The 10,589-nt window shown below is 23.4% G+C and overlaps 1 protein-coding gene across 1 annotated transcript; it reads left to right on the forward strand.

Annotated features, from left to right (window-relative positions):
• The first annotated feature begins 390 nt into the window (after positions 1 to 390).
• On the forward strand, positions 391 to 4,560 carry LOC132922808 (craniofacial development protein 2-like). Its single transcript, XM_060986520.1, has 2 exons — positions 391 to 1,056; positions 4,525 to 4,560. Exons 1-2 carry the CDS (start codon positions 391 to 393, stop codon positions 4,558 to 4,560), a joined length of 702 nt encoding a protein of 233 aa, XP_060842503.1.
• The last annotated feature ends 6,029 nt before the right edge of the window (positions 4,561 to 10,589 follow it).

Here is a 10,589-nt window from a genome sequence, read left to right on the forward strand (position 1 = left end):
AATTTTTACAGAATATTGTTGGTAATCAATTATATAATTGGTGTTTAATCATTATGTTTTTAGAATTCCTGTGTTATTTTCTCTCCACAATATATGAAATAGAGAAAGGATAAGATAATAATTTATTGGCTAAAAAAGAAAACGTATAAATAAATTGTTAATTAAATAATACCCCGCAAGGGTACTCTATTTTAGAGGAACGGGCCTAACGAACCTGCGGACCCTAGTTAAGTTTGGCCCTCCATTAATGGGGGTTGTCGTGGGGTTGATCACCCCACACATAAAACACCAGTGATTTCGAAACAACAACAAACAATGCCTCGGACAATAGAGTTTACGGATATACTATTTGGAACCTGAAATGTGCGCTCGATGTATAGGCCTGGAGTTATGACGACAATTGTATCGTGTCTTGAGCGATACAAATTGGACATTACCGCTGTTCAAGAAGTAAGATGGGATGGAGCTGGTAGTTTAAAGACACAGGAGATGATAATCTTCTATAGCGGAGGAGAAAACCATGTAAGAGGAGTGGGTTTTGTAATTAAGAACAGTATCCTGCCAAATGTTGTGAGATTTGAACCGATAAATGATAGAATATGCTATGTTGAGCTTAAAGGTAAATGGTTTAACATAATACTAATTAACTGCTACGCTCCCACTGAGGAAAAAAGTGAAGAAATAAAAAATGCTTTTTACGAAGAACTGGATAGGATTTACGATGCATTACCAACCGGAAAGCCAAAAATTATCTTAGGTGATTTTAATGCAAAAATAGGGAAGGAAGAAACGTATACACCAACAATAGGAAAAGATAGTTTACATAACGATACAAATGATAATGGGAATAAGCTAATAACTTTTGCAACTGCTAGAAACATGAGAATAAGTAGTACAATGTTCCCGCATAAAAATATCCACAAACAGACTTGGATATCTCCATGTGGGAAGGTGAGAAACCAAATAGATCACGTAATGGTAGACTACCGAATTAGATCAAGCATAAATGACGTAAGAAGCATGAGGGGCAGTAGTGCAGTCTCGGATCACTTCCTGGTAAGAGCCAAAGTCAAATTTAGAATATCGGTAGAAAGATCAAAAATAATGAAATGTACAAAGAAAATTAACAAAGAAATATTGAAAATAAACCACGCCAAAAATTACAAAAGAAAAAATTAAGGAATACCTAGATGGCTTAGATCATAATATGGATATAAATCACTACTGGGAAAAAATGGGAAATGCAATTAAAAGGTCAGCTGAAGAAGTATAAAGAAATATAAACAGATCAAAAAGTAAAACATTAAAAATTATAAAATTTTTATTAATTTATAATATAATATATTAATATGTATCTATAATATATATTAAATATATATACACGTATAATATATGCAATATTAAAAGCTCATGTGCATATGTTATTCTTTCAATCTTAAACGAAAATTTAAAAAAATATATATTTCGTCAAAAAATAATGTGGAAATGATTGAGTTTTCCGTAATATTTTATATTAACAATTTAATTAAAACTATAATAATATAATTTTATTTAGTTTAATATCATAAAAGGCACAGTATTTTTTTTATTTCAGAAAAATTAATAGATAGGTATAATCACTTTTATTTCAGAAAGATGATTAATCCTTATTGTCGTTCTGAAATGAAGATTTTTACCAGGTGTAAAGTTTAGTACATTATTGATATTCAAAACGCACTTTGTTCATAATATGTTATAAAACTAGAAATTAAGTTTATTATTAATTTTAAGATTATTTTTATTCTAAATTCGTGTTATTACTGAAGCTATGTGGACTTAAATTTATATGAAGTGATTCCAACAACCAAACAGAAAAAAACAAATAAAATGTTTCCAACTTTAATATGATATCATAAAATTAGCTCCAAAATTTCCAAAACTTCCAAAAAATTTATTAAAAATCGGAGTTTGCGGCACAAACGTTCAAAGTCGGGTACATACCAACACAAACGTAGCACAAAAAAGACTCTTATTTTGGTTCCTAAATTCTGAGATGAGGGTGCCAGTGATATTTTATTTTAAATTTTTATTTAAGATTCAAAAAACTTAGGTACTTGAACTTTTCATAACGCATAATGTTACATATAAGTTATAACTCTATATATATAGGCAGAATCATATATTATAATTGAATTAAAATGCAACAATTTTTTTAAATACAAAATGTGTTATTATCGATTTATTGAATTAAAATTGAACACATCATTTACAGTGTTCAGTGACCCACTTTACACCTACATATTGTACAGCAGAGTAGTATCCAGTTTACCGTATTTTTTTTTCAATAATTATACGAGTATAATATAATTTTTATGATTAATCATATCTTTTCTTGTAATATGTATATTATATAGTCTAGAATCTAGATTTTAGAAGAGGCTGTCACTGGCACTCGCTAAAAGTTATTTTCAGCATGTAAATTTATAGTAAAAAAACATACATACATATTGAAATATCTAACTAACTTGTTAATTTAAAATATAAAATAGGTAAAATAAAATATAAATATATACCTGTATATTTATATTAAATATATATATACAGTTATATAATATGTACTATGAAAAGTTCAATTGCTTTTGTTATTCTTTCAATCTTAAACGAAAATTTAAAAAAATAATATATGTTTCGTCAAAAAATAATGTAGAAATGTTTGAGTGTTCCGTAATATTTTATTTCAAAAATTTAATTAAAACCATTAACTATAATATCATGTTATTATTTAGTTTAATATCATAAAAAGAACGATATTTTTTTTATTTCAGAACAATTAATAGGTAGGTATATAGTCATTTTTATTTCAGAAAGATGATTAATCCTCATCGTCATCTGTATAAATATTACCAATGGTAGTTTAGTATATTTATTTTGATATAACAATAATTGTATCAATAAACTCTTGCGAAAGACATAATTTTAGAAAATAATTATTGATTTTCATATAGATAAATAAGTATGTAATTATTATTTATAGCATATATTTTATGTTGAATGTCTTTTTAGAAGTACCTACGATTTTTTAAATTATAATGTATAAAAATAATTATTACACACTCGGAAGAAATTATTTATAACTATCAAGTATAGGACCTATGGAAGTAAATCCTATTCTTGGGATTCACTTCTAAAGTGATCTTGGAAAAGTTGACAAACGTCTAAAGTTATAGACAAGATACGATGGGGTGAAAATGTGAAATTGCAAAATGTACTATTGCTACTTTTCCTATTGTTCAGGAAACACGATTTTCTATTGTGAACTTTTATACAATTGAAGAAAAATAGTAAAATATGTTAATATAATTCAGAAAAATATACCTTAGGTATAAAAATATCTTTAAATATATTAGGTATTTCTCTATTTAAATTGACAATTTTAATAAGTATGAATTATATGAATTACAAATCTTGTCAAAATATTTCCAAAAATAACATCAAAATATTTTGTTTTTTGCTTTTCTTAGCTTGTATGATATTTTTATGTTTTTACCCATTTATAGTGAAACCACTATAAACTTGATTTTTAAATAATAACCTATATCTAAAATGTACTAAATGAATAGTACATATAGTAAGATTTATTAAAATACATAAAAAATAGTAGTATAATAATAATAAACATAATAAATAATTTGTTTTCGTTTTTATAATATCGTAACAAATCCACATTACACATTAACACATTGTAACATGTGACATTTTTGAAAAAAGGTATAAATTAATATTTCGTAAAAAAAAATTCAAAAATGTCCAAAAACGACAAAAACTGGCGCAATTTAATAGGCTCTCTAACTATTTTTTTTTTCAAGAATAAATTGGTTTTCAATTTGTTATTAATAGTTTAAAGTTAGACAAACCTATTTTTACATCGTTACATTGATAAAATTGTTTGGTAAATATAATACAAAAATCTTATCATAAAAAATAAAAGTTAAACAATAATTCAAAAATTATTATATTATAATATTATACTATAAAAAAAAGGTGAACACGTTGTTACAAATTTGTGATATTATATTTCTGATTCTTATATATTGTATTACTTATTATTATATTACTATATTGCTTCTAGATCAATTAAAATTAGTGTACATATAATTCAATATTAATTTAATATATTTTATCCTAATAAAATATAAGAAGATCCAAACATGTTAGAATTCATAACACAGAAGTTATAAGGGATTCGTTAAAAAAGTTGGTAATTGACAGAGTTAGCACAAGAGATTGATCTTGACTCTGAAATATACATAACCTAACCTAACATAATTTGTAATTATATTCTATAATAATCAATACAAATTAATTATAATTTGCAGATGATAAAATTTAGATTTATATCAATTATAATTTAGATTTATATAATAAAATGTAGGTACATATTAGTATTTTATTTTTATATAACTGTAGTGCATCAGACGCTGAATAGATTTTTTTTAATGCTGTAGCTTTTTTGTCCTATTTGATACTCGACTTGACTTTTTTTAGGCTCAAGCCCTCCTTGGATTCCCATTAACGTCGTGACTGTACCGACGACGTATAAAATGTCATATACGACACTATTCTAGTATAGTTCACCTGTTAGATGTTGACCGTACTCTTTGATTACTCACAGACGTAATAAATACAAATATATTTATTTATTTATAATTATTACATATTTAACACTTTTTTTTTATGAGATTAAACATTGTGCTTTGAAATCGACAATGTGTATACATAAAAAATGAAACAGTTATATAATATATATATATATATATATATATTATACAATACTTATATGCATTAATATTTATACATTTATATCTGTTTTCTTAACCTAATTTTGAATATTGTGTTGTTTACACGTATCACGTATGTTACAAGTTATAATGACTTAATATATTCTTAAATAAATCTTGACTAATTTCTCATGTGTATCATAAATTATGATATTATAATTATATATATTTTATGATTCATATTATATTGCTAATAATAGACGATGACAAATAATGAATAATTGTTGATGTCATACTATATTTGCTATTACGTATTATCTGTAAATTGTTTATTCTTTACTATTGTACGGTGGGTGAGTAAGGAATCAATTTATTATAAAAGAAATTGAGAAGTATTATTATTATTATTTCATTATTTAACATTCACATAATTTTTATTCTTCGTAGTTCGTACACATCAAATTACTAAAATGAATATTTTTAAACAATATTTTGCAAGTATTACAATCACAGTTCTTATAATTTTAACTACCCCAGCAATTGCGTTTGATGAATATAAAAATATACTTAATGGTATGGTCATATTTATTGTTTTTTATTATTTTATATCTAATATTAATTATTATTGCTTATCATACACGACTTTTAACATTTCTTACATTTTCTGTTTTTTTAGATATTAGTCTTGAAGTAGCACCAAATGGATTTAGCCAAATTGATGCAGGTATGATAAAATTTATTTATGTATGATAATTATTTGTTTATTAAATTGATATTGTATTGGTATTCATATTATATATTGGTTTATAGATGTTGCTATATATTATCTAGAAACTAAAACCAATTATTAATATTTTACTATTTACTAGAGAGAAGCATAACTTACATCGTTTCTTACTTTTAATTTTTATACAATATTAATGGCATTATATAGGTACTTAACCAAAATGTTAAAACTAAATTTAAAAAAAAAAATTATATTGTTTATGATAGAAAAAATATTAAGTCTGTTGTATATAACATTTTTATAATATACTCTGTGAACATAGCTGTTATATATAAATAGATTATTACTAATCAAAAATATAAAATAATAATGTAATAAGTTATAATATATTATAATATATTATTTTTTTTCAGCCGATCTTATATGTAATGTTTTTATCTTATAATTATTTATTAATAAATAAATTGGAATATACCATAATTTTAATATTAAGTATTAAATGGTTAATATATTATATTGTGTATTCTTAGATTATGGTTTAAATCACTAACTAATATCCTAAATGATAGAAAAAATCAAAAAATTGCAAATTCCTAATATTTATTAAATTAATGGGGAGAAAAAATAAGGAAAAATGGAATTCCTGTTTATGACAAAATTGATTTTGGTACACTACGAATACCTGAATAACGGGCGGCCCCCTATTCGGCCAAAATGTACCCTTCCCTTTTCGGCCAGTGTCATTTTTCGGCCAGCACAGTTTTAACAACTTATGAGTTATGTTTGTATCCAAAACTATGATTTTTAAAAAAAAAAAATTATTACCTACCTAATACTTTATGAAAAAATAATAAAATAACAAAATGTTACAATAAAATGTTATAATATAATACATTAGTCGAATACAAATATAATAATAATAAAATATGCATTCAGAAGTTTTATTTTTTATAATTTTATGATATTTGTTTGACAATTTTGTAACGACATATTTTATTATTTTTATAGTCTTCAATGTAAGCTTCATTTCGTTGATTTTAGGTTAATACCTATATAGTTAATAGTTATATCAATTAATAAAGAATTATAATTAATACTTTATTAATTTTTATTCGAATAATGTATTATATTATAACATTTTATTGTAACATTTTGTTATTTTATATTATTTTATTTTATTATGTTTTCATAAAGTATTAGGTAGGTAATAATTTTTAAAAAAAATCACATTTTTGGATATAATCATAACTCATATGTTGTTAAAAGAAAATTGTGTTGGCCGAAAAGGAACAGTGGCCGAAAAGTAAACGGTAAGTTTTGGCCGAAAAGTGACAGTGGCCGAAATAATAAATGTAAGTATTGGCCGAAAAGTGACACTGGCCGAAAAGGGAAGGGTACATTTTGGCCGAAAACGGTGACGCCCCTATAACTATAGAGATACTTAGAACATTTAACAAAAGTATTTAAACGTATTTTCATACATTTTCATAAAATATTTTGAAGCTATTTATAGATATTTATTATCTTTGATTCTTTTTTCTATATTATATGATAAAAAATTGTATTATGGTTTTTATGAGGTTTGCTTAGTATATATATATTCAAACCTAAAACAAATTATTGATTGTATTTTATTTAAAGTTGTTAAATTAATTATTAAAAAAATACTAGGTATACAGTTTTTTTATACTTGAAACCTCTTTTAGATGTAACAGTTAACCCATAACAGATTGTAAAAAAAATCACTAAATATTCAATGAATTAAAATAATAAACTAGGCATTTCGTAATTATCGTTAAAACGAGATTAGTTTATTTGTAATTTATTTTGAATCGTAAAATTAATCAAGTCTTTTAGGCCAATAAAACCAAGTTTTATATAATGATTTAATATGAATTCTATTGAAATTTAACAGTTATTCTAAAAGATATTTGTAAATTTTCGGGTAAGCATTTATATATTATGAGCTACGTTAAATGAATTAAATTGACTGATGTTTTACTGGAATACAATAAATTTACAGATACTACTACCCGTGGAGCAGAAAACGTAGAATACCAAAGTAATTATTTGAAAATAACTAAATATAGTTTTTAATATTTTATATAGTGGATATATACCTCGTAGGTGTTAGGTTCAGAAGTAAACAATAAACAACATATGTCCCATATTTGTGAGGATGGCACACAACATATTTATTTAATTATGTTTTATATGTTTATTTTTTTAATAATTATTTATCTATATTTTTTAGGTAATATACGTACGTACTTTCTATAATTTTTTCAAAAATAAGTTTTATTTTTTAATAATAAAATAGATGACCCATTTTTAGGTTATAAAAATTGACAAAAAAAAAATGATATAGGTAGTAAAAATGTATAGTTGATTACCAATATCAGGGTTAGGTAAAATAATAAATCGTTTCAAAAAGTTTAAATTATATATTTAATTTAAACACCAAACTAGCTCTATCACATATAATATATTGAGTAAGAAATGCTTCCAGTTTTTATTTTTTCTACTATCTATTTTGTTGACGCAAAACACATCGGTATTTTATGATTGTTTATTATTTTTAAATGCGTAGGTATGCTCATTGCATTATTGGTATTTTACAATTGTGTATGTATACACGGTATGTAGTTAAACGAATTATTGTTCTATCAAAAACAGAGTGAGTTTTGTATAGAAAATTTGATTTAGTTTGTACTTTATAGAGTACAACATGATTAGTAATTTTTCTTATAATCGAGAATAACAGGAATTCTTAAGCTAAACCAGATTTTGATTAATTTTATTTCTTTATTTTGTTTTAATTTAAAAACTAATAACTATATAGAATCTTTAAATTTTAACTAAGTATATACGTTATAATTTTATACTTATAGTATAATTTTAAAGATATTTTCACTCTGTTTGAGTAATTAATAAGAACTTAAAATGGCCGACTTATTTTGTTTTTATTTTTACAAATGTAAATATAAATTTATGAATGGGTAAAAATGCTTGATAATTAAATACAAGATTCCTAATAAATAATTAATTTCTCAATTCAAAAAATTTAAATAACGCTTTGTCACAATAATTTTTTTAATCATTAAAATTGAAAAATTTTACTTAATTTGTGAAAATCTGGAAAAATACAAGTTACTTTGTAGTTTAAAATACATAAAAAATGTCTGTTTATACCAAAGATTTTAAAATTAAATACTAGGTTCTTCATACCAAATATCGTCAACAAGTAGATCGCGACTCTCTATCGCATTTTGTCGAAGTTTGGATTTTTTTCAGAAAAGAAATAAGATGTGGCACTCCTGCTTTATACGTTTCTCGAGATAATATATAAAATAAAAATCTAATACTTTTTGATACTTGAAATGTTCTCCAAATTGATATACTATTATTTTTATTAAATGATAAAATTAACAAACATTTTAAACTATTTTTGACCTATATTAAGGTTTTCCATATTTTTAATTATTTTAAGGTTTTCTTTTTATAAATATCAATAAAAAAATATTCAATGGATCAACATTTTTCAAAATATTTTACATGATCCCAAATAACTATATAAGTGGTTCTTATATATTATGTATACAAATATTAAAAATACTTGGTTCATGTTCGGTTCAACATAATATGTCAAAAAAGTTTGGTTTAAGTTCTGTTTAATCATTTTATACTTGTATGAACTATAACGTTGATTTATTTTCACTATTGTCAAGAATTTTTAACCATAAAATGATCGAATATTTAATTTTATAGATAATTTTGTCAGTAAGTATTCGTTATTTCTGATACATTGTAAAATCGACATGTTTAATTAGTTTATATTTATTGCATTTTAATTTGTAATTCAACCCACTAATTATTATAGTTTTTAATAGAATATATATGTTTATAAGACGTGGATCGTAATTTATGTGATCATATGATATAGATATTCCATAAAAACAGGAATAGACTCAAATAATCATTTCTATGATTGAGTAGAAATTCAAAATATAAAACTGCAATACATAATAATAGTTAAATACTTGACAACCATTGTAGAATTAAAAGCTAGATCGCAATACAGAATGTTGGAACATCGAACTAGTAAAAACAATAGAAAATCACTTATAATAAAGGATATGTGTACTATAATTATACTATTAATTAGAAACGTAATATATTTGTTTTTATAGGTGTTCCAGGTAAATACTTTTTTAAGAGTTATATATTTTGATTTATTTAAGTTAAAAAAAAAATTAAGTGTCCTGACCTCCATTTAGGTTAGGATAATTTGTCGTGGAGATCAGATTTGTAATGTTAAACGATGTAATGATTGATTTATCGTTTATTAGTTCATTAAACCTGTGTTATTCTCTATCGAACTTCATTAACCTAACCTCTCATATGGTAGCCTTTATTGTCATAGTTGGGATAGCAATTTCTACTCTCATAGTGTATAGGATCAATACTAGCACGATAAGTAGTTTATGAGAGTGCTTTAGATTCAAAACACGTACAGGACGTTCTAAATAATTCGATTTTTAAATTTTTCTTCTATTAATCATTTTTAAAAGAATTGATTTTTTATTTTATTTGATATCTCAATTACTATATTTATTAATTAATGTCTAGTAAAATGTAATATGGTAAATTATATTGACATTATTTTATTTAATAAATAATATTTTATCTAATTTGAATAGAGAATTTCGGTAAGTTAAATTTCAAGAACATTCTTATACATAATGTTTATCGTAATTAATTATATTAAGTATGAAAATGAATAATTTATTACTTATACCTATATTATGTTTTAATTTTATTTAGATATGATGAAAAGTACGTAATTTGTTAGTTTTTATTTTTATTGCGTGTTACATAATTTTATTTTATATTTTTATTTGATACGTTTCTGACAGTATATATTTTTCTTCTTATTATAATTATTATTGTTATAATCATTTTATTATTAAATAACAAAAATAGAAAACTACAAGAAAAAAAAAATCAATTATGCTGCGCTTGTGTACTTTTATTTTTTTTTAAGATCAAGATATATTTAATCCTACTTATTTTTAATGTGTTTAAATCAGTTTTATATAAATATC

The sequence above is a fragment of the Rhopalosiphum padi genome, chromosome 2, assembly GCF_020882245.1.
Source record: "Rhopalosiphum padi isolate XX-2018 chromosome 2, ASM2088224v1, whole genome shotgun sequence".
Lineage (NCBI taxonomy): Eukaryota > Metazoa > Arthropoda > Insecta > Hemiptera > Aphididae > Rhopalosiphum > Rhopalosiphum padi.

Excerpts from the sequence above, each read along its gene's own strand:
- LOC132922808 (XM_060986520.1), top strand. The coding sequence starts at position 391 with ATGACGACAATTGTATCGTGTCTTGAGCGATACAAATTGGACATTACC. Across the intron at positions 1,057-4,524 it reads CAGTCTCGGATCACTTCCTG|GCTCAAGCCCTCCTTGGATT; the intron begins GTAAGAGCCAAA and ends GACTTTTTTTAG.